We start from the raw sequence: 24,112 nt of genomic DNA, 5'->3' as shown, positions 1-24,112 counted from the left end.
ATGCAGCCACAAGCCTAGGAAGCCGGGAGCCACCAGAAGTTGGCAGGGGCAAGGACAGTCCTCCTCAGAGCCTTCAGAGGGGGCCTGGCCAGGCCAACACCCTGGTTTCTGACTTCTGGCCTCTAGAACTGAGAGAATAAATTTTTGGGATGTATCATCAAGTTTGTGGCAATTTGTCACAGCAGCCCTAGCATGATGATACACACTCAGGGTACAAAAATCCTTACGTGAACAACTTGTGGAGTCCCCAGTGGTTACCAGTTGTGCCTGAATCTGATGAGATGAAAAGCCCTCAGAGGAACAGACACTAACACATTCGCCTCTGTGCCTCTAACATTCGTGATCCTCAGGCATAGTTCAATGAATGCTTCCGGAACTGGACCGCGGACATGGTTGGAAGTCTGGGAAGTAGACACTGTAGATACAGCAAGCAAGCCTGGAATCCTCTGAGTGTGTGTAAGGGCCAGACCAGCCTGAATTCGTCCCTGTGGCTCTTTTTTAGCACCTAGGCAGTGATTCTCAACCTTTCTAATGCCGCGGCCCTTTAATACAGTTCCTCATGTTGTGGTGACCCCAACCATAAAATTATTTTTGTTGCTACTTCATAACTGTAATTTTGCTAGTTATGAATCGTAATGTAAATATCTGTGTTTTTCAATGGTCTTAGGCTCTACAGTAGTGGTTCTCTTAGGCTCTACAGTCACGACCCACAGGTTAAGAACTGTGCAGCCCTACCCTCATGTCGGGGGCTACAGAGGTGGCCCTACAAAATTTACAGCAACCCAGTATTTTCAGTCCTAGTCTAGTCAAAAAGTAGTCATGGAAATGGAAAATGATTCCTACACATTTTGAAATGGAGAAAAGAGGAATAAATCTGATGGCTTTGTTTTTAATTTACTTTTTAAACAAGTTCAGTATTAAACTCTATGAGGTATGCAGTGAAGTCTCCCTCTCCCTGACCACATATTTGTTGAGTGCCTGCTGTGTGCTGTTCTCAGTGCTTGGGATGCGTCAGTAAACAAAACAGACAAAAACTGTCTACGTGGCCTTTACATGCAAATGCGCTGAGAAATCAAAGCAAGCCTTTTGGGGCAGGAGATAGCCAAGCCTTGAAGTGAATAGAGTTAGCCAAGCAAATGTCTTCCCCCTACCACCCTGCTATTAGGTTTCTCTGGATCCTTCTAGTTTCTGCATGAATAGAGCAGGAAATTTGAGTGTGTGTGTGTGTGTGTGTGTGTGTGTGTGTGTGTGTGTATGTTCTTAATTTTTCTTTAATGCAAAAGGCAGCATACTATACTGCACCTTGCTTTTTTATTTAATACTAGAGGCCTGGTGCATGAGATTCATGCACTGGGGGGGGGCGGGGGGAGAGGAGGGAATCCCCTCAGCCCAGCCTGTGCCCTCTTGCAGTCCGGGAGTCCTCAGGGGATGTCCGACTGACAGCTAGCGGGCCTAAGCTGTCAGTCAGACATCCTTACTGCTGCCACCACCATTACACTCGCCAGCCATGAGCTGTGAGCCCAGCTTCTGGCTGAGTGGTGTTCCCCCTGTGGGAGCACACTGACCACCAGGGGCCAGCTTTTGCGTTGAGTGTCTACCCCCTGGTGGTCAGTGCACATCATAGTGACCTGTCATTCCACCGTTCTGTCAATTTGCATACTACCCTTTTATTATATAGGATATCTTAGAGCTTTCTGTCAGATAACTTTGTCTGAAAGTTTCCTTATTTTGTTTTGCACTATTGGCTAGAATGTCATTATTTGTGTGCACATACAATAATTTACTTAGCTGTCTTGCCATCTATCCCATGAGGTATTGTATCTACTTTGTGCTCTCCCTCCTCTTTTGTCACCAAGGTGATGGCTCTTTTGTTTTTAAATTTGTGGCTCAAGTTCACATTTTTCACCTGTTCTGTGGCAATGATTTTCTGGTGAGTGTTTTTTGTTGGTAATTTTATTGTATTTTTCCACATGTTTTTCTTAAAGTGTCTTTGGGTTGATATTTTACCCTTTTATTTTTTACTATTAATATTTCTAAAACATTTTTTTATTGATTTCAGAGAGGAAGAGAGAGGGGGAGAGAGAGAGAGAGAGAGAGATAGAAACTTCAGTGATGAGAGACTCATCTATTGGCTGCCTCCTACCTGACCCCTACTCAGAACTGAGCCCACAAGCTGGGCATATGCCCTGAGCGTCAACCTCGTGGTTCCTGGGTTGACGCTCAACCACTGAGCCACACCTGGCAGGGCAATATTTTACCCTCTTAAACATTTTTTACATTATTAACTAAGTGGGCCTTTAAGAAAGCTCCTGTGAGGAGTGATGAGGTCACCAGAATAGCTTCTGGGTGTCATAGAACCTCCTATTGTACAACTGAGCTAGACTGCTACCTGCAGAAATGGTACATGTATGCAATTCCTGTGTCACCTTATGCCTGTACCTCTTTACCTGTCCTACAGGTTTCTCCAGTTAGCCACTGCTTTTCAAAGGTTAGAAGGATTTTCATTGCCAGCCTGGCACCTGATTTCCGTACTCACTGTAGCAAACAAGCCACGCGGGTTTATTTGTTTTCCTAGAGGGTGAACCTCTTCCTTCCATAAAATGTGTTTTTACAAAATCCTTCTACAATCCACCACCCCTAGGCCTGCACAGTATCCCTCTTGACTTCCTGCTCGATGGATTCTAACCAATCTCAGCTACTTTGAGTCATCAACCATATGGCAGAGTCTGCAGACTATCCATGTCCTACTTAACTGAAGATGGAGCTTGAGATATGGCAATGAAGCAGCCAGCCTTGACCTTGACTAAGTTGAGTTTTGGGCAGAAATAAGAATTGTAAGTTGAATGAGTTGAGAAAGGAATAGGAGGCTATAAATTAATAAGTGTAGACTACTTTCTAAAGATACCCTTTCCCCAAATTTACTGAGAAATAATTGATATATTGTGTAAGTGTAAGCTGTAAATGTGTTGGTTTAATACACACATGTCACAAAATTATTACCACAGTCGAGTTAGCTAACACCTCCATCAGGTCACGTAGAGACACTTGGCTCCTAAGGAAAGGAAAGTTTTACAGGAGCAGATAGAAAGTCAGAGCGAAGAAGCTCTATATTTAGATCTTGTTTAGAGAGTGGTGTCACAAGCTGTGAAGGTCTGTTTTTCCAGGTGGGGGTGGCGTGCAAGGAGGAGAACAGGAACTTAGGGAGCACAGGCAGTCGAAGCCCTGACTCTGAAGTCAGTGCCCGGGTTTGAGCCCCGGTAACTCTTGTTGACTGTGACATGGCACAACTTAGCTCCATGACCCAAAACGATGCCCTAATCTTTATCAGAGCCCAGACCTTTCCCCTGACCCCCAATCCCTGTCCACTGGATAACTTAGCCTGAATGTCCTACAGGTTTCTCTGTAAAGGGGATGGGAAGGAGACCAGAGACCCCTCCCCGAAACATCTTGCCCATGGTGGGGGGAGGGGGGCTTTTTGACAGAAATTACCTCAGCCTCTACTCTTGCCCATACACCATGCTTGAAACCATCCTTTGAACCACCAACATAGTGAATTTATTAAAATGCAATTTTGGCCCTGACCTGGTAGCTCAGTTGGATACAACATAAGACAAGGTTGTGGATTCTGTCTCCAGTCAGGGCACATACAAAGAGCAATCAATGAATGCATAAATAGGAGGAGCAACAATTGATGTTTCTCTCTCTCAAAAATCAATCAATTAATCAATCAATAAAATGAAATAAAGTGCGAATTTGATCAAGCCATTCTGCAGGTTAAAATGTCACAATATTTGGATAAAACCTGCATTTCTCATCGGGGCTTTAAGTTCCTCTGACCTCACCTATGTAGCTCTCTGGCCTCAAACCTCACTAAGCCTCCTTCCTCAGTCTCTACTGCAGAAGGATGAAATAAAAGAAAGTACTACCCCCTGTCCTACAGAGAAGGCAGCATTGCTCTTAAGAGGAGAGCCTCTTGTGTTCAGACAAAGACTTTATTGTGTCTCCTGAATATGCAGGGGCGATCGCCCCAAGCTTGGTGGGGAATGGGAGGTTAAGGCAAAGCCCCATGGCAGGTGTGAGCTTGGAGATCAGGATGACTGAGGCAGGGTGGTCATAGAGTAGAGGAGTCAGTAAAAGCGGTCAGGGAGCTAACCAGGAGAGAGAGTTGTAAGACTTTGCAGACCACTGTGAGGATTTTGGCTTTTATTCTGAGGCAAAAACCACAGATAATTTTTAAACAAAGTGAGAGTACCTGACTTCTGTTTTTAAAGGATCTGGCTAATGTCGAGAATTGACAACATGTGGACAAGGTGGAAGATCAATTAAGAAAACTATGCAATAATCCACACAAGCATTGATGGTGGATTGAGCTGCAAATGGTCCAGGTGGCAGAGGTGGGGAGATTCATGGCTGTAAAGATGGTTATAAGTGGCACAGCCAGTGTGGCTCAATGGATGAGCATGGGCATATGAACCAGGAGGTCATGGTTTGATTCCCAATGAGGGCACATGCCCGAGTTGTGGGCTAGATCCCCAGTGGCAGGGGGTGGGGGACATGCAGGAGGTAGCTCATCAATGATTCTCTCTCATCCTTAATGTTTCTGTCTCTCTCTCCCCCTCTCTTCCTCTCTGAAATAAAAAAAAAAAATTTTTTAAAGATGGTAATAAGTGGTCAGAGTCTGGACTCATTTCAAGGTATATGCTACATACCTGAATGTAGGATATGAGAGAAGAAAAGGAGTCAAAGATTACTTCAGTTTTTCTTTTTGCCTGAGCAACTGGTAGAACAAAGCTGACTTTGCGCTGAAAAGAGGAATACAATACGGTGAAAAGCTCAAGTTGGAAAGACTGAGTTGAGTTTTGTGCCATTAAGATCGAGCTAGCCATTAGACAGATACCCAGTATGGATGCCTCCCAGGTTGTGGGATAGACAAGCTGGAGTACAAGGGCTAGGTCAGGCTGGAGGTACAGGTGTGGGAAGTGTCATCATTGGGATGGCATTTAAAGCCTTGAGATCACCAGGGAAGTGAGTGTAAACTGAGCAGTGACGAGGACCCAGGCCGAACCTGGCACACACCAGTGCTAGGAGCTGGGGAAGGAAGCAGGCACCAGCCGAGGAGACTGAGAGGAAGCGGCCAGTGACGTGGGAGGAAAACCAAGAGGGCACGTTGTTCCAGAAGTCAAGTGGAGAAAGCATTCGAAGAGTGAGTGTGCTAATGTGCCAAATGATGCTTCCAGGGCATCATCTCGTATGAACATGATAACAGCACGAGGGAAAGTAAAATCATTGCCATTTCAGACAAGGCAATAGAGTCTCAGAGAACTTGACTAACTTCTCCAAGGGTACACAGGTTCAGAGAGGAGATCCATAATGCAAAACCAATCTGCTTGAACCCACACCTGGGCTACTTCCTGGTCATAACACTCTTCAAACCCACATGCTGAGTGTCTGCTGGACCCACAGCACTCTGGAAGCTAGAACCATGGGTCTCGATCCTGAGGGTACATTAGATTCAAGAGGTGCCAGGACTTCACCCAAGTCCTGTTTCCAGAGGCAGTACTTCACCATCTGTAGTTTTTAAAGCTCCACAGGTGATCCCAATGTGATTTAAGATCCTAATGTGATCCTCAGTGATTGTAAACCATATGTTCTATGTTCTAGGAGGTTCCAGCTGAGTCTGTGCTCAACTCTTCGGTGATCGCTACCAAGCAACTGAGACCTCACTTGACCCTCACCAGGATGAGGAAACCTTTGAGACACGGCCTGAAGAGCCTCGCTATAAATTATCTTAAAATAAAACCCTATAAATAAGCTTCTCCTTGAAGCCTCCACTCCCTACAAGTGACTTGGCTTGACCCTTCCACCTGAAGACTCGCCCTGCCGCGGGGCTGGCATCAATCCTGTCCTTGGTCAAACAGAACTATTTGAGAAGCGTTAATTCTCTAACTCCATGACTCAAAATAAAAATATTAATAACAATCTCTTCCTGAGAGCTTGCATGTGCCAGGCATGGTGTTAAGTGTCAACTCAATTAATCCCTGCACTGATGCCATGAGGTAAATGCTCTGATAATACCAATCTAATGGGTAAAGAAAGTGAACCTTGGACAAAATCAATTACATGCCCTAGGTCACCTGCTAACCACAGAGCCTGGATTTTCACCGCGTTCTGCCTGACCACAGGGTCCCTATTCCTGGTTATTCTCACTCCTCGACCTCTCCACATGCATGCCGCAGAGCTCCCTCAACTCAAGATGGAAACGTTTCCTTCTCACACGGATCCTCTCCTTCTCCTGTCCTCTCCTGGCTTAGGTCACCTCCTCACACCTGTCACTTAAACTGAAACCTCCGGCTCATCCCTGACACCCATCACCCACAGCAACTAGTTGTTCCCTATGACCTTTTAATGTTATTCTCACTGGCTCTCAAATCTTTCATCTTTCAAATCCTCATTTGGTTCTTTCCAAATTTTAGTAATTCGGTATTATTATTAATGTTTTTATTGATTTTTAGAAAGAGAGGAGGGGGGAGGGATAGAGAAAAACATCAGTAAGATACATCCATCCATCTGCTGCCTCCTGCATGCCCCCTACTAGGGATCAAGCCCGCAACCTGGGCATGTGCCCTGACCAGGAATGGAACCAGTGACATCATAGTTGATGCTCAACCACTGAACACACCAGCCGGGCATAATTCGGTATTATTTTAGTAACCCCTGTAAACAGTCCCTCTACCCTACTCTTATCTTTTTCAAACCCAAACCCCATTTTGCTGGACCTAGAATTGATCATTTGGTAACACAAATTTGATACCACACGGAGGCTTAGCATCCCTCAGCGATGCGACAAGTCCCACGCGATAAAACCCGGATTCCTTAGCTGGGTGTTCTTCAGGACATCGCTCCAACTTCTTCAAAGGCCTGTCCCACTGCTTCCGGGCACCTTGTTCTTGCCCCATAAACACTGTCTGCTCTTCTTTAAAGGTCTTACCTGGGTCCAAAGACATGTTACCCTGTGTGGGTTCACCCAGTGCTACTGTGTTTGTGTGTGTGTGCCTGCATGTAACTGTCACCAGTTAAAAAATTGGTAGAGTTGCTGTATAAGTCCAGACCTCTAACTTCCCTGGAAATGTGACCTCACCACCCTGGGTTGTGCCCCAACCCAACTCACCTGGCATTGAGGAGATCCGCGGGACCCCAGGGCGGTGCAGTGTGTGGTCTCTCCTGGGGCCAGTGGTCTCTACGTGCACCTGGGTCCTCCTGCCTTTGAACTTTGTTCCTGCTGTTTCTTCAGACTAGAGTATCCTTTCCACACCTGGAAAAGCTCTCCTCCCCCTCCACCCCCACCCCAATCTGTCTTGAATTGGCCACTGTTTTTTTTGTTTTGTTGTTTGTTTCTTTAGGAAAGTTGGCTGGTACCTTTATTGCTTTGGGTGGGAGGGGCGCTTGGGCGCTCATGGCGTGGCCGCTCCAGCTTCGCGATCAGGGCTAACGGCTGCGCGGGGGGCCGTTGGCCCACGGAGGGCGGCCGCGTGCAGAGGGCGGACTTGCTCTTGGGTCCAGACCCCCAGTGGGATGCTGCCCAGGGCGGCCGTGCGCCCTTGTGGCCGGGGGCGGGCTTTGCTGGGGGGCCTCCGCTTTGAGACGACCACCACCCCTGGCCTTGGCCTTTGGGCCCCGCACCGCCGTCTTGCGGGGAACCAGCCTTTGGAGCGAGAGGAGCTGCGGGCCTTCCGATGGTGGGCGCTGGGCTGTCCGGCTGCTGGCTCCTCCTGACGGGGAAGCTGCGCAGGGCCCCCGCCTTCCAGGGCAGGTGGGCGGACGTGGCGGCAGCCCCTCTCCCCGGGCGGCGAGCAGGAAGGAGGTGGCCACTTCCTGACCAGTGCCCTCGCCTGGAGAAGGGTGGGGTGGGGTGGGTGGGCCGGTGGGTGGGCGGTCCTGAGCCCGGCCAGGCCCACCCGCACACGTTCGGAGCGGAGGCCGTTAGTGAGCACGCGACCTCTGACCACAGCCCCAGGTTCTCCTCCTCCTCCCAATAGAATCAGCCACCCTTTGCTGCTCAACGATCCCATAAAGCTTTATTTTTATTTTTGTTAATCCTCACCCAAGGGTATTTTTCCCATTGCTTTTCAGATCCTGGTTGGGGAGGGCGGAGAGGTGGGGAGACAGGGAAGACCCCGCAACCTAGGTGCGTGCCCTTGACTGGGAATCCAACACGGGACCCTGTGGTGCGGACCAGCGCTCTAACCACTGAGCGACCGGCCAAGGCTTTATTTTTATTTCTAATGTAGCTCTCCCCAAACTATGAAAGGCGGTTGTATGCATGTCTTCTCGTGGCTAGATTGGGAAAACCCTGAACTTAGTTTCTGCTTTGTTCAGCTTTATGCCCCCTCCCCTATTGCCTACCATCATGCCTGGCCCACTGCATCCCTTCCACAAGCATCGAGTACATTCAGCTGAAGTCAGGACCTCTCAAAGCCCTTTCATTCCCACTTTTCTGGAACGAAACAAGTGAAGCACTTCTTCCGTTTACATAGAAAGGATCAACACATTGTTGTTTCACGTGAGCTCTGAGCACATGTCAGTTTCTAAAGTCTGTGTTGTAAGGTTATATAGCTGGTCATGAATGGTTAGGTCCACCTGACTTACGCTGAGAAGTGCGTAAGTACCCTCCCCTCCCTAGTATTGCCCACATACTCAAATAATAACTAATGTTTTTTCAATAAACGCATAAGAAATTTCGTAGGTGGCAATGATTTTATTAATCAGGTCCGCAGCTCCGCCTACAGTCTCTAATCTCACGTTTTTGTAGCAAATTCACACGGTAAACTACTTATTTCACTTTACCTTTGTTTTTGAGACTTTATTTGTTTCTTTTACATCTCCTTTTCAAGTAGGACACTACAGTAATTAGAGGACGCACCACCATAGGTGGCACACAGATCTTGCGTTAGGGAAGGAAGGCTCACTCTCTTCTGGAGAAGTATGAAGGAAGGTCCACATTTGCCAAGGAAGTGAAATCTCAGAAGGAATAACCAGATTCCTTTAGGAGCTGCCTCTTTTTTTGCCAAGACTACCTGCTGACCCCCCACCCCCCCCCCACCCCCCAGCTGACTGCAATGCCATGAAAGACCAAGTAACATTTTACTGTCTCCATTTGTTCTCCCTCTGTCAGGATTGAATGTGGAGCAGGTGTGGTCAGCAAAGCAGAAACGTCCCTTAGAAAACTGCCAATTAGCCTGGTCCTAGACTAAGCTCCTGGGCATCTCTGAGGAACCCCATTCCTTCCCAAGGCGGTTCAAGCGTGACGAAGGGAATCTTCATAGGAACCAAGCCGTCTGCACGGTATCTCCATTCCAAGAAAGAATGCCAGAAACTTCAGGCTTCAAATGAAATCTTCGTCTGTAACAGTTTTCTTTCCTGTGATCCAGTCTCCTCTTAATTAATCAGGAGGGATTTTGACTGTGCATTATTGGAACTCAGTCACCGTTATCAGATAATGTTGAATTCTGAAAACACTTGGGACAGGTTTCTAGATAGAGTAATAAAACCTCTCCCAAATTGCTATAATCCTAGGAGGCAAATGACCTCCATGACCAAAAATTGACATTTAAAAATAAAGTGGCCTTACTATCAGAAGTAATTAACTTTCATACCTATTTGCACGATCTTTGACAGCCGTTTTCTATCAGTGCAGTTAACTGTGTGTCAAGATTGGAGAAAAATATACAGTATTCAAGTCTATAGAACTGCTGTATGAGAAAAACATATTTGTCTTACTGTAAGAACTTGCAGTGCTGAGCTCTGATCATTTTATCTGGTTAGTACACATCACAGATGGTTCTTTTTCTGTCCAACTGACCTATCTATCCTGTCCTTTTTAAAAACCTGTATTTCCATCTTTGCTCTGAGAATTGAAAGAATGGCTTTTTCTGCAAAGAAGGTTGTGTTATCAAAAACAAAAGGTCAGGCAGGGGTTGCTTCTTATAGTATTCACTTATTTTATCTTTATATAACAAACAACTTGAAAGACTGATTGTTATAAATAATCTATGAAATTTAATGTGTGTGTTGGATTAATGTAAAGATTTAAAACTGATTGGACCAAAATGTTGACCATGGTCTTAATTTAATATGATTTGTTTACACAATAATTCAGACCTGGGACTGGAAAACATGACTACTGTCATCCCCTTTATGTGGGCCTCAATTTTCTCGTCTGGAAAATGAAGGTTGGATGAGGTGCCTTCTCAGGTCTGTATGGAATAGAGTTGAGGACAAAAGGAAAAGGCATCTTAGGATCTTTGCTCACTAGGATGAAAAGAGGCACAGGCTTCGAAGCAGACAGACCTGGGTTCGAACCTCAGATCTTATTTGCTTGAGGAAGTTAGACTTCATTGCTCTCAGCTACAAAATGGGACGAAGCTATTTTGGGGGCTGATGAGGTTTAAATGAGAACACACCTATGATGTTCCTAGTACAACTTGTGCACATATTTTATGCTTCTATAAATGGTAGGACCATATTTTAAGGTCAGGAAAAACATAAGGCTGAGCGCATGATCGATCTAGCCATTTCCACTCTGGCACCTGGAGAAGAAAGGGGGTGACAGATAGATCCCTGTCCTTTACCGGCAGAGAGAGCCCTCTGCCGTGATGAAACCGGAGCCGTCAGGGTCTAAAAAAAGCACGCCATCAGGGGGAAGGCACCACATCTTGGCAAGAAATGCTTCACATACTTTCACCGTCACCAGACTCTCTGCCCACCCCCGCGCCCTGCTGCTATTTAAATCCGAGGCACACTCCACCGGTCGCCACTCACTTTTCGGGTGCCCAGGCTATCAGCACGGAAGAGAAGGGGAGCATGACTCCGGGAGAGGGAGGGCGGGAGGAGGGGCCGGCCAAGAGCGCCCTGCGGAAGATACACAGGGCCACCCTGGTGATCAACCTGGCCCGCGGCTGGCAGCAGTGGGCGAATGAGAACAGCACCAGGCAGGCCCAGGAGCCCGCAGGCTGGCTGCCCGGGGGGACCCAGGACCCCGCTCAAGACCCTAAACCAGTGACACACCCCACTCCCCACCAGAAAGCCCAGAGTGCCCCCACGTCTCCCTCCCCGAAGCCAGAGGGGCCCGGGGAAGGACCGAGCTCAGGGCAGGCCCCGGAGGTCTCCCCGATCAGAAGGAAAGAGGTGACCAAAACAGTGGTCAGCAAAGCTTACGAGCGGGGCGGAGACGTGAGCCACCTCAGCCACCGGTACGAGAGGGACGGCGGCACCGCTGGCCCCGGGCAGCCCGAGGATGACATCGACAGGATCCTCCGCGGCCACGGCTCCCCGACCCGGAGGAGGAGGTGCGCCAACCTGGTGTCCGAGCTGACCAAAGGCTGGACGGAGATGGAGCAGGACGAGCCCAAGTGGAGGAGCGACAGCATAGACACGGAGGACAGCGGCTACGGCGGGGAGACGGAGGACCGGCCCGAGCAGGACGGAGAGCAGGTGGCCCCGGCCCGAATCAAAAGGCCCTTGCCCTCCCAGTAAGTGCCTCCATCCTTGGGCTCCTTGGACTGCCTGGAGCCCCAGCCTGCTGTGGGAGCCCAGGCAGCAGGGAAGTGGCAGGGAAGTCGGAGTGAATCTCAAAGACCGGCAGGCAGGGAGGGCCTGGGGGAAGGCTGTGCCCAGAGCTAGAAGGGCAGCGTCCAGCTCAGACAAGGACCTTCGGGTAGAGCGCCTCCATTAGGCTGTCTCTCCTTCCCCTTTGAGCTCAACACTCCAGTGTTGGCCTCAACAAAAGTGAAACCACCAGAGAGGGGTGGTGTGTGCTTTGGGTAAAATTTTAAAATCAATTGTACAATGAGTAGCAAATTGGCTTCTCTGTAGAGAAAAGTGCTTGCTGGTAGATTGATTGGCGAGACCTTTCCTTTGTCCCAAATCAATCTAAATTTTATCAGGGGTCACATCTCCCCCAACAGTGCCCATGGGGCACAGCTCCACATCTCTCTCCTCTGTAATCAGGTAGGGGGCTGCTATCTAAGGAGAGCAAGCTCTGAAGTCAGACAGACCCAAGTTCAAGTGCCAGCTCTACCCTGACTGTAGTTAATGACACTGTATTACATGCTTGAAAGTTGTTAGTAGTAGATCTTAAATGTTCTACACACACACACACACACACACCCTGATTATTTCTCTAAGCCTATTTCCTCCTTTTTAAAAAAATCTTTGTTGTTGAAAGTATTAATATGTCCCCTTTTCCCCCCATTGACCTCTTCTAGCCCACCCCCTTCACCCCACCCCCAGCCTTCACCACACTATTGTCTGTGTCCATGGGTTATGCATATATGCATACAAGTTCTTTGGTTATTAATCTCTTCCCACCCACCCATCCCACCTTCCCTCTGAGATCCTTTCCTCCTTTGTAAAATGTCAATAGTAATCTTTTGGGATAGATTCTACTGTAGTGAGAGAAGTGAGAGTAAGGCTGCCAAGTACTCAGCACAGTGCCTGCCATATATGCTCAATATATGAAAGCTGTTATTATTCATATAGATTCCATTATTTTTAAAAATATATTTTTTATTGATTTTAGAGAGGAAGGGAGAGGAGAGGGAGAGAGAGAGAGAGAGAGAGAGAGAGAGAGAAAAACATCAATGATGAGAGAGAACCATTGATCGGCTGCCTCCTGCACGCTCCCTACTAGGGATCAAGCCCGAAACCCAGGCACATGCCCTTGGCTGGAATTGAACCTGGGACCCTTCAGTCTGCAAGCCAATGCTCTATCCATTGAGCCAAACCAGCTAGGGCTAGATTCATTATTTAGCACTTATTCAAACTTTTAGGAAAAAAGGCACCTGTAAACAAAGAGAAATGCTATTAAAGCTAGGTAATTCAAATACCACAATCCTAAAATATTTAGATGCTAAACACACACATACACACGCACGTGTGTACACACACAGACTCACACTACCGCACTTCTTCAGACAAGAAACACATGCTTTATTTTAAGACACTAACTCCACCTCCACATACTAGCAAGTCAGGATATCTCACTCCACAACACAGGATATCACAATATGGGAAAAGTCGCTGATGTAATGAATGCCTTTAAACTAACTCCCTCTGGGAACAGTTAGATGTGTAGGTGTGCTTTTCAAGTTTTATGAAACAACCAGAAACTAAAGAACAGAATTGGTTACCTAATTGACAAAGAGCTGTCTTACAGTGTGTGACTTTACAGGTATTTTGAAAGAATTAGAACTACTGTATTGCAAATTTTCAAGAAAAAAGAAATGTCAAACAGATCATTTTAATAATCCCTTGTGCATTCAGTGTGCTCTATGGGTATTTTACATGCTTTTCTCTTTTAACACTAATACTCCTATTAAGTATTGCCCCATTTTAGGAAGGAGAGCACTGAAGCTTGGAGGGGAAGTTTACCTAGCAGGCTAGTGACAAAGCTGAGACATGCCTGTCTCCAAATGCAATGCTTAGACATGGTGCCCACTCTCATGCAGTGCCTTGAAGATGTGATCAGAGATTTGGGTTTGTGATCTATTGCTATTTAAATAGGAATTCATGATCAGAAATAACTATTCTACCAGAAATATGGGCTGCGTGTGTGTGATTGTGTGTTAGAAGGAGAACAGAGACCAACAGAATAAAGGCTGGGATTGGCACAGTGAAGAGCTTCCTGTTGGCACATTTGAATTGGCCAGAGGCAGGGAGTTGACAGCTGGGACCCCTCTCCAATGCATGCACTCTCCTCTGGTATTTGTCTGAGCACTCTTCATATATTTATCCATTCAATCCTCACAACATTCTCATGGGTTTTGTTCATACTTAATAACTTACCCACATAATTATTGCACCAAAATGATAACGTTGGTTCTCATAGTCTCATCATGTAACTAATGAGCCACATTCACATAAGAAAGCATCACTCAAACTGATGTCATTTTTAAAGTTGACAGATAAGGAATACATTTCAGAATTTATATCAACGAATAAACTTAGACTTTCCAACATAGAATGCTTATAATGCCTAGAAGAAATAGTTACCTTGCACATATCAGGACAGGGGAAATTTTTATTGATCAAATATAAGGAAATTTGTTTATTGATAATGAAGAAACTAAAAAGATAAGTTTGGATTAAATATTACTATATGCAATGTTGAATATTGCTTTGCTTCTTATAAATTTATACTAGAATGTCTTCCTAAATCTCAATCTAAACTATTATGCACATTTTTACTTGTAAATTAAAACAAAAACAAGATAAGCTCTATATTGATTCTTCTATTCACTGACCAAGAAGTCGTCCTAATCCTGATTTAAAACTGATATTTGAAGACTTTTTAAAAACTGGAAAGACAAAAAGGACACAGAACATTTGTGAGATAGAGAAAAAATTAATACTCATTAAGGTATATAGCACCATTTTTAAATTTTTGCTTGTAGGACCAATTCATTTGTTTTCCTTCCCTCCTATTATTGGGAATTACAATTTGACAATATGACAGATACACATTAACATTTAGAAGGTGCTTCTTTTAGAAGATAAATGTTTCTCTCCTTCATAGATTTATAACCTCACCAACCCCAATCTCTTTTCCAAATGACACAGAATTTAAAAACTCAGGGAATCTAAGTTCCTAATTAAAATTAGAAGAAAAAAACTACTTCAAAGAATCAGAGACCCAGCTAAAATATGGTGAAACAAATGACCTCTGGATCCTAATCTGAAACTTTTCTTAATTTTTGCTTTCTCTAAATTATAAAATCAATATAATACCTAGATGAATTTATTTTAAAGATGAAAAAAAATCAATTATCATCTGGATACCAACATAATTATTTCCAATTGTGCATATACCATTGATTCCCTCAGCCTGGTGCATGCACATTTTACACAGCTAAAATTATACCACATACTCAAATTTGTACTCCGATTATTTTCATGAATATCTTTTTAGTGATTATTTGCTGTTTTTCTTCTCATTACTGAATACCCAGTAAGTAACTAAAACAGTGTCTGGCACACAGTAGGTATCATAAATACTTTAATAAAGAATGAAAAAAAAATGTCAAAGTGCCCAGAAGCTCCTTAAAGGGATGATGTATTGTGTACCATACTATAGGACAGAACTATAGCTGGTGTTCAGGAGACAAAAAGTATGAGTTAGTGGATAATGTTATTCTTTTCACTTTCTTCTGAGAATTTCCCAGCCTCAAATCAACTATGTATGACCTTTGGGTTCTGCAGGGATGGCCCTGGGACCATGTCATCGATTGCCATGGTCCCAAGGGCACAGGTGTTTGCTCTCCTTTGATAATGAGATCAAGCAGCCAACAGTCTGGGCAGCTGAACAGGGACAGTCTGTGGAGAAGGAGGAGATGGTGAGGACCAGCAGGGCAGAGAAATCCATTTCACTTCAATATGATGCAATTCCTAGCACTTTTCCATACATAAATGATATTTTAAAGTTGTAATAATTGTGCATAGTTTTTGAATGCTGCTTTTCCCGTTAACGTTGTCATGTACTTTTGTTCGTGTGGCTACAAAAAATAGCAGTGTTATATGTAGCAGTGAATTCCTAGTTTGAATTCTATTGTAAGAGGCTAGGACTTTTGGAAACACAAAGCGTGGGAATTAATGAAAGTTCGCCCTCTAGCGGATGTCGTTCCTCTCTTGCAAACAATGCTAATACACATATGTATGCTACCCTATGCATCTATTAGCCTCCTGCATTTGAATAAGCAGAGTTCAGGAGGTGAGTCTGTATAGTGAGGAATACCCACAATCTGAAACTGTTCCTGGGTTTTGAAAAGTGAATTGTACAGTTTGGGTAGGAGGGCTACTTAGTTCAGGCATGCCATGCTCCTGAGCAAATTCAGTACTGCTCTACCTCTCCAATCCCAGTGCTTCCAGACATGAGGCCTCTTGATGTTCAGGAGGAGGAAGGGTGGGTCACTTGTGAGGATGAGGAATACAAAACTCTGGCTTTCAGATAGTCTAACAGATCATGTTTCTTCGTGAAGGCGCAAGAGATCTAGGGAAAAAGTCTAGGAGATTAGAGATACAGAAAGGACAAGGAAGTCTTTTAAAGACAAACTGCCCATTTTAAAGTTAGACCTGCACCCATGACACTTTGCAATGCAGTTATTTTTTAATAATAAAAAATGCATTCCAAATTGCAAGGACATACATCCACATGTGACACAACTCCTTCCATGCTGAGCGGCATCATGGCACAGTGGAAATGACTTTAGCCTCAGAATGCCAGCACAATGTGTTCAATGCATGTTACTATTGCTAGCCAGTGTCTTCTATCTATACAATTTGATATTTTAAAATTGTGGCACAACACTGATACTAGTATAGACTCGATCTCATTAAAAATCCATATATGAAAATCTACATGTAAGTGAATGTATGTGTGCTGGTATAAGCCTTATTTGGGGGGAAATAGCTTGTTTTTGAAGTTCTATATAATGTAGATTTATATACTTAACTAGAGGCCCAGTGCATGAAATTCGTGCATGGGTATGGTCCCTAGCAGCTGCCAGCCAGGGCCTTCCTTCCCCAGCTGCCAGCCGCTGGCTGGGGCCTTCCTTCATTCCCTTGGTGGTCAGCGAACATCATAGCGAGCAATCGAACTCCCAATTGGTTGAACGCCAGAGGGGACACTTTGCATATTAGGCCTCTATAGATATAGATACACTCATGATTCCAGTTCTAAAATGTTCTTAATATGCAATTTAAGATACATGTATTTGCATTACATTTGTATAAGGAAGCTTTTTTCTTAAAATAGTTAGTATTATTATTTTATGGTGCTTAAAACCTTACTGTTATTTAGACAAAATAATCTAAAAGGAGATACACCAAACGAAAAACAATGGTATTTTTCTTCTTTCATTTCTAATTTCTTTGTATTATGTTTATATATTTTTTTTATAATGAAAAAAAAAAAAGAGACTTACGTTATGATGCATATGTGCAGGAAGCACACGAGAGAACAACTCTTGTGTGGTAAAATATCAGTGTGTTGATCCTTCATGCTCTTTCTCTTTTAGGGCAAATAGATTTACAGAGAAACTCAACCGCAAGGCCCAACGGAAATGCAGTCAATTGCAGGACCTGAAAGGAAAATGGCAGCAGTGGGCTGATGAACACATACAATCCCAGAAGCTCAACCCTTTCAGTGAAGAATTTGATTATCAGCTGGCCATGTCCAACCGCCTCCACAAGGGAGACGAAGGCTACGGCCGTCCCAAGGAGGGAACCAAAACCGCCGAGAGGGCCAAGCGAGCCGAGGAACACATCCATCGGGAAATTATGGACATGTGCTTCATTATCCGCACAATGGCTCGCCACAGACGTGATGGCAAGATCCAGGTCACTTTCGGAGATCTTTTTGACAGATACGTTCGTATTTCAGATAAAGTGGTGGGCATACTCATGCGTGCCAGAAAACACGGACTGGTGGACTTTGAAGGAGAGATGCTATGGCAAGGCCGAGATGACCATGTTGTGATTACTCTACTCGAGTGAACCTTCAACAGCAAAAGCCAAACTTGACCCACTATTGTCTTAATGCTAAATGCTAATTTAGTCAAATTAAAATGCAAACTGTTCTGTAATAAGTAGGAAATATTAAACAATTTTTACATGAATGACTTCTGGGTATTCTATTTCTGAGGAAGTTTGAAGATTTTTGAGAAAGCACACACAAACATTTGAAATTCTACTTATCTTTTTAGGCAATAATATTTGGCTATTCATTGCAGACATTATTATAGATCTTTAATGAAATAATTACTACATCTAAGAAGAGTGCTGAGTTTAGGTACATATCAGCAGTACATATTATTATGTCATTTTTCAGGAAAAAAAAAGAATTCCATTAAGTTTGGCAAAACAAATCTTAAACTTTTCTAAGAAGCTTGACTTTGTATATTATTTTAATCATGGCATCACTTACAAAATAGGCACACACAAAATTAAGATTTCAAATAAAGTAATGAAATTGCTCAAATTTCTCTGTGGGCTTCTTATGACTTAATAGGTTTCCACAGTTAATCATGCCTCTTTGTCATTTGTGCAAATCACATGAAAAGAGACATCATCGGTGGTCTTGGAACCAACCAATAGGGAAGGTGGTTATGTTCACTTTCGCTATAAAAATAAAACAGATGAGAGATCAGATTTACCTGCCCAAGGAGGACTTCTTGGAGAAGTTTATTTTTTCTCAAAACTGTAATATCATGCTGCTTACATTTATGTCAACATATAATAAAGTAGTAATAGTACAGAAAATTCTACAATAAAGTAGAATGTTTATGTACCTTTTCTTCATACTCTAACAAACTTTATAAAATATCTGAAAATTATAAAACAGCAATATTAGACCTGCCACAGTGAAAAAGTTAGTTTAATATGCTGCCAAAGAAATATTTGACATTAATCAGCTATTTGTCATTTTTTGTCAATCAGATTTAATGTCCCTTATATAATTATAAAAACAAACTGAAAAAATGTGATTGCAATTCTTACTGAATTCAATAAAAATTACTAAATTATATAGCACTTGGTGTTAAATACAGAAATTAATGTCAAATTATGATACCTCAAATAATAGATTCATAATTGTTAGGTATTAGGTTTACTATAGGTATGGATTAAACTACTATAGGAATTAGTTGTTTTCATGTATGATTCTTTTAAAATTAAAGTTCCAATAACTTCTTAAAGGAGGCTTGTACATTTCTGTTTTTATATAATTTAATTTGTAATTTAACAAATGACCAATATTTCTAAGTAGAATTTTATCTAAGATGTACACTTCTATCATAACCATGAACAGATGTCAAAATTCTAAGATATGATACAAGAATAAAAGACATTTTCTTGTATTTCCTATTCTTGTGTTTAGAATACTACTTTTACTACTTGTTTGGAATATATCAAAATTATACAGTGCAACTTGGGTTACTTCTAGCTATCAGAGGTATATTTAGACCAAGGCTTCAAGAGTTTCCTCATATTCCACTCTGGACAACACTAATTTGTGTAGGCACTGACACAGATTCTTCAAAGTTCAACCTGTTGAATTTGAGGAAGGAGTTACTAGTAAAAAGTCTTCTCAGAGAGCTTACATTACTAACACTCTTCTGAATAAGGTGTGGCTGTGAAGTCAGAAAGCTAGCTTCCTTAGAGGAAAATGACTGCTATGGGACAGATCTTAAAAACCACATGATAGGAAAATCCAGTGGAAAATTTAGGGCTTTTAGAGGGGGGAAAAAAAAAAAGTAGAACTCGGAGGACAAACAAACTCATGGAAGTCCTTATCCTATCTAATAAAGAGGGAATATGCTAATTGACCTTCACGCTGTCACAAAGATGGCGGTGCCCACAGCCAATAAAGAGGGAATATGCTAACTGACTGCCCCGCCCTCAAAGATGGCGGTGCCCACGCTGCAAGGCTGGGCCCTCCCCCAGGCAGGCCCGGCCACTCCGCACACCTGCCTCCAGAATCCCCCAGTCCCCTCAGCCCCCCAGGGCCTGCCCAAGGTGCAGGCAAGCCTCGGATGGTGGCTGCCCAGCCACCCAGGGCCGGCTCAAAGCGCAGGCAAGCCTTGGATGGCTGGCTGCCCCGCCGCCCAGGGCCACCCGAGGCTCAGGTAACCAGGGCCAGCTGAGGTTTGCACTGCCGGCAGTGGCAGCAGCAGAGGTGTGATGGGGCGTTGCCTTCCCCTCATTGCCAGGTCACCTCCCACCCCTGAGGGCTCCCCGACTGAGGGGGCAGGCCGGACTTAGGGACTCCCCCCTCCAGTGCATGAATTTTCATGCACCAGGCCTCTAGTATATATATATACATACACAAATACATATACATATATATATATCCTCCATTTTGAAAATAGGGATGAGTGGAAATAAGTTGAAAGAGACAGAAGAAAGTTCTGTAGAGTCTGGATTTTGGAACCTTTTAAGTATACAAAAAGTAAAATTAAACAAATGAATAGGAAAAATGAAAATTGAATACAAAAATAATAACCATAATTCTATTTCAAATGATTAAAATAAGCACACAGGAAGGAAAAAGAAATATACATAACTTTTTGAATATAATCTAGAGACAAAAAAGCTGCAAAGAAATGCTAAAATCTAATTTTGTTTGTGAGGTATGGGTATACAATTCTGAAACTATAATGTGTCTTAGATGAAAAAAATGAGTAAATATTGCTGATGTCCTCACTGTGGGAGAAGAAATACAAACATGGAGAGGAAAAATGAGGAAGAATCTGTAATGCTAAACTGGTCAGAGGTATCAGTGTGCATTTGTGATATGTGCATTTATTTCCTACTCTGTCTCCAGAGAGGCCCTACAAGCAATTTCACCCCAGCAGGAACACGCTAACATCCAGATTTCAAAATGCCATCCTCTTTAAAAGAAAACATGTCTACTTGGAGAAATGACTAATTCTTGGATTGGGTTACAGAAAGTATAGTTAAGTTTGGAACATCGTATTGAACCAGAAGCAAGCAAGGTTCAAAGACATGGAGAAATGCACAGAAGCCAGCTATTGGGGTTCTTCCCATTGGTTAACTCTAGGGCACAAATAGATTATTCAAGACTTTGAATTAAGGAAAGGAGCCCACTAGTCATACAAATAATGGACATTGTTTTTAAAAAACTAACCTCATTATTTTTTTAATCCTCAACCAAGGACATGCTTAGAGAGAAAGGAGGGAGGGAGGGAAGAAGAAACACCTATTGGTTGCCCTCCATTTATGCTCCAACAGAGGATCGAACTTGCAACCCAGATATGTGCCCCGACCAGGAAAAAAACCAGTAACCTTTCGGTGCACAGGACGCTCAACCAACCAACTGATCCACTCTGACCAGGCAAGCCTATATAATAAAGCTGTAATATGCAAATTGACCCTCACCCTCGCACAAGATGGCCGCCCCCATGTAGTCAAAGATGGCCACCACAAGAGGGTAGTTAGGGGCGACCGGGCTGGCAGGGGAGGGCAGTTGGGGGCAATGGAGCTGGCAGAGGAGCAGTTAGGTATCGATCAGGTTTGCAGGGGAGTGGTTAGGGGGTGATCAGGCAGGCAGACAGGCGAGCAGTTGGGAGCCAGCAGTCCCGAATTGTGAGAAGGATGTCCGACTTTAGGATCGGGCCTAAACCGGCAGTCGGACATCCCCTGAGGGGTCCCAGATTGGAGAGGGTGCAGGCTGGGCTGAGGGACCAGTGCATGAATTTCGTGCACTGGGCCTCTAGAAATAAGATATTCTTAATGATGGGAAAAGGAAAGCTCTTCCTTATAGTAAATACCAAATAATAAATGTGCTGGGAATAAAAGAAAAATGATTTTACAACCATTTTAGTAATCAGATAAGAATCCTCAATAGATACCAAAAACATTGTGAAAACTTAATAAAAAATAGAGTATCTATGATATCAAAGTACCTCCCTGCACATTCCTTATTACAAAAGGAAACATGATAGCAGTGGAGAAACATGGTGCACACTTTCTTGATCAACTAATGGAAGCTATTACCAATAAGGGGATAAACATAAATCCTAATATGATGCAGAGGACAGAACATTGCTTCTGTGGTTTTGCTGCCAAAAATGCATAACTTAAATTTAAATATAGGAAAAATTCAGACAAACCCACACTGAACTCTTTCAGGTTGAAAATAAAATAGAATTAAATGCAATGAAGGATCCTGGATTGGATCATGGATCAGAAAAAATAACGCTTTAAAAGATATTATTAGAACCACTGGTGAAATTCAAAAATGGACTACATATTCAATGATATTATTATGTTAAATTTCCTGAATTTGATCACTGTATACTTACTAGTAAAGGATAAAAAAAGATATTCAGTCTATAATCCTTGTCTTCAGGAGATACATGCAAATGTTTATATATATGGTTTAATAGAGTTATTAGTCTCAGCAAAATAATAGGTGAGTGGATGTGTGGAAATGGGGGAGATGCTGGGGAAAGGAGAAAAGAAAGAAAATAGTTCTATAAACATTCTAGTACATATCTCTTGGTAAACAAATACATACATTACTGTTAGGTACATACCAAGGAATTAAATTTGCTGGTCAAATGCTCACCTTTAGTATATACTTCCAAATCAGTATTCCAAAGTACTTTAACTTCACATTTCCTTTTAAAATAGCTTTTACTATTTTAATATTCTTAGGAATTGCCAGTCTTCTGCCTTTTCTTCTGAACTTCTTTGTAGTCATTTATACAGTGTACCAGACCTTTCTTTATTAGATCTGTGTATGACAAAAACCTTTCATTCTGTTGGTTGCTTTTCAACTTTGTATCTTTTGATAAACTCTTAAAATTGTAATGTAGCATATCGTTTTTTCCTTTATTTTGTGTTCCATTTAAAAAATATGTGTATCCTAAGATCAGGACGATATTCTCCTATATTTTAAATGAAATAGCATTATTGTTTTACCTTTCACATTAGGATATATAAGTTGTAATTAATTTTTGTATGTGGTGTGAGATATATCAACTTTTTTATTCCACAGACATCCAATTAATTCAGTGCCATTTATTGAAAAAAAAATCTTCTCCATTAAGTAGTGTCATCTTTTAAAAAGTTCAGAAAACATTATGTAGTATCCTTGTCTTACTACAGCCTTTGTTTTAAAGTCCATTTTGTCAGATATATTAGTAAATACTAGTATTGCTACCCCAGCTTCCCCCCCCCCCTTTCTACTTGCATAAAATATCTTTTTTCCATCCCTTTACTCTTAGTCTGTAGCTTTCATTCTGAAGTAGCTTTATTGGATACATAAATATAGTGGTCTTGTTTTCTTATCCTTATGTATGTTTTCTTATCCATTCAGCTACCCTATGTCTTTTGATTGGAGCATTTGACCTATTTACATTTAAAGTAATTATTGATAGGTATAAGATTGTTCTGGATTTTTTTTTTTACAAGGACTGTTAAGTTTTGGTAGTAAGTCAAGCTAGCTTGAAAACAATAATAAGTTCTCCCTTTTCTTAGTACCTTGAAAGACTTTATCTAAGACTGATACTTTTAGAATTACCCAGTACAACCATATGAGTCGGGGGTTTTTTTCGTGGGAAGGTGTTTTCTTTCTTTAACAGATTCAATTTCTGTAATGTAAAAACTATAATTTATATTGGGTCAGGTTTAATAAGTTGTTTTCTAAAACATTGTTCCACTTCATCTACAATGTCAAGTTTATTGATGCAAAATTATTTATAATACCCTATCTCTTTAAGGTCTATAGGCTCTGTAGTGATGTCTCCTTTTAAATTCTTAATAATGGTAATCTTTTTCTTTAGCTTATTAGATTTACACTTTTATTATTCTCAGTTTTGTTTCATGTATTTCTTTTAAATTTTACTGATTTGTGCTCATACCTTTATTTTGTCTTACCTTCTATTTTCATTAGGTTTAATTTGTTGTTCTTCTAGCTTCTTGTGCTGGAAGCGTAGAGCCTTGTCTTCTACCTGTCATTTAATGTTTCTATACACCAAAAATCTATTTGAAGATTTCTCTCTTTTTAATTCAGTCTATAATCTTCAAAGGCATAGCATACATAGAATATGGTTTCAACATCTACCTGTATGTTGCTGCTTTAAAATTTTTTTCATCAGAACAGAATATTAAATCCCCCCTCCCAAATCTATTCAATTTCTTACATCATACTAACACAAGGTCCTTAGTAACCCACCTGCTTTTTTCTCCTTTCTGTGTATCACCCAACTTGACAAATAATAAACCCAGTTTCTAAGTAAAAAACCAGACAGCTATCCTTAACTCTTCTGACATCCAATACCAAACAAATCCTGTTTAATTCCTAAATCTCTTTCTAATTCATGCCTCCTTCTTTAATTACCATTGTTACTAGTCTTCTTCAGGCTTTAATCTTTTCCCTCTGGTCTATACAATGGAACTTGTCTCTAGTTTTTCTCTTTACCAATCTGTTTTTCAAAGATCTTCATGAAGTGGAAATTTGATCATGTGATTCCTCCACTCAAATTTTTTTAATTACTCATACAAGATAAAAAAATTTTAATTTCTTGGCACTGCA

The 24,112-nt window shown here is 42.5% G+C and overlaps 1 protein-coding gene and 1 long non-coding RNA gene across 2 annotated transcripts; both read left to right on the top strand.

The window, feature by feature from the left end:
• The first annotated feature begins 2,414 nt into the window (after nt 1-2,414).
• Nucleotides 2,415-5,945, top strand: LOC129147224 (uncharacterized). Its single transcript, XR_008554569.1, has 3 exons — nt 2,415-2,488; nt 2,642-2,834; nt 5,662-5,945. It is a non-coding gene; the product is annotated as an uncharacterized LOC129147224 (long non-coding RNA).
• A 4,890-nt stretch (nt 5,946-10,835) lies between these two features.
• On the top strand, nt 10,836-17,669 carry ABRA (actin binding Rho activating protein). The gene is made up of 2 exons (XM_008148458.3): nt 10,836-11,528; nt 17,070-17,669. Exons 1-2 carry the CDS (start codon nt 10,861-10,863, stop codon nt 17,545-17,547), a joined length of 1,146 nt encoding a protein of 381 aa, XP_008146680.3. The 5' UTR covers nt 10,836-10,860; the 3' UTR covers nt 17,548-17,669.
• The last annotated feature ends 6,443 nt before the right edge of the window (nt 17,670-24,112 follow it).

Source organism: Eptesicus fuscus, chromosome 19 (assembly GCF_027574615.1).
Source record: "Eptesicus fuscus isolate TK198812 chromosome 19, DD_ASM_mEF_20220401, whole genome shotgun sequence".
Taxonomy (NCBI): Eukaryota; Metazoa; Chordata; class Mammalia; order Chiroptera; family Vespertilionidae; genus Eptesicus; species Eptesicus fuscus.
This window is presented reverse-complemented; position numbering and strand designations above follow the sequence as displayed.

Coding starts and splice junctions, on each gene's coding strand:
- ABRA (XM_008148458.3), top strand. CDS start 10,861: ATGACTCCGGGAGAGGGAGGGCGGGAGGAGGGGCCGGCCAAGAGCGCC. Junction 11,529..17,069: donor AAAAGGCCCTTGCCCTCCCA/GTAAGTGCCTCC, acceptor TTTCTCTTTTAG/GGCAAATAGATTTACAGAGA.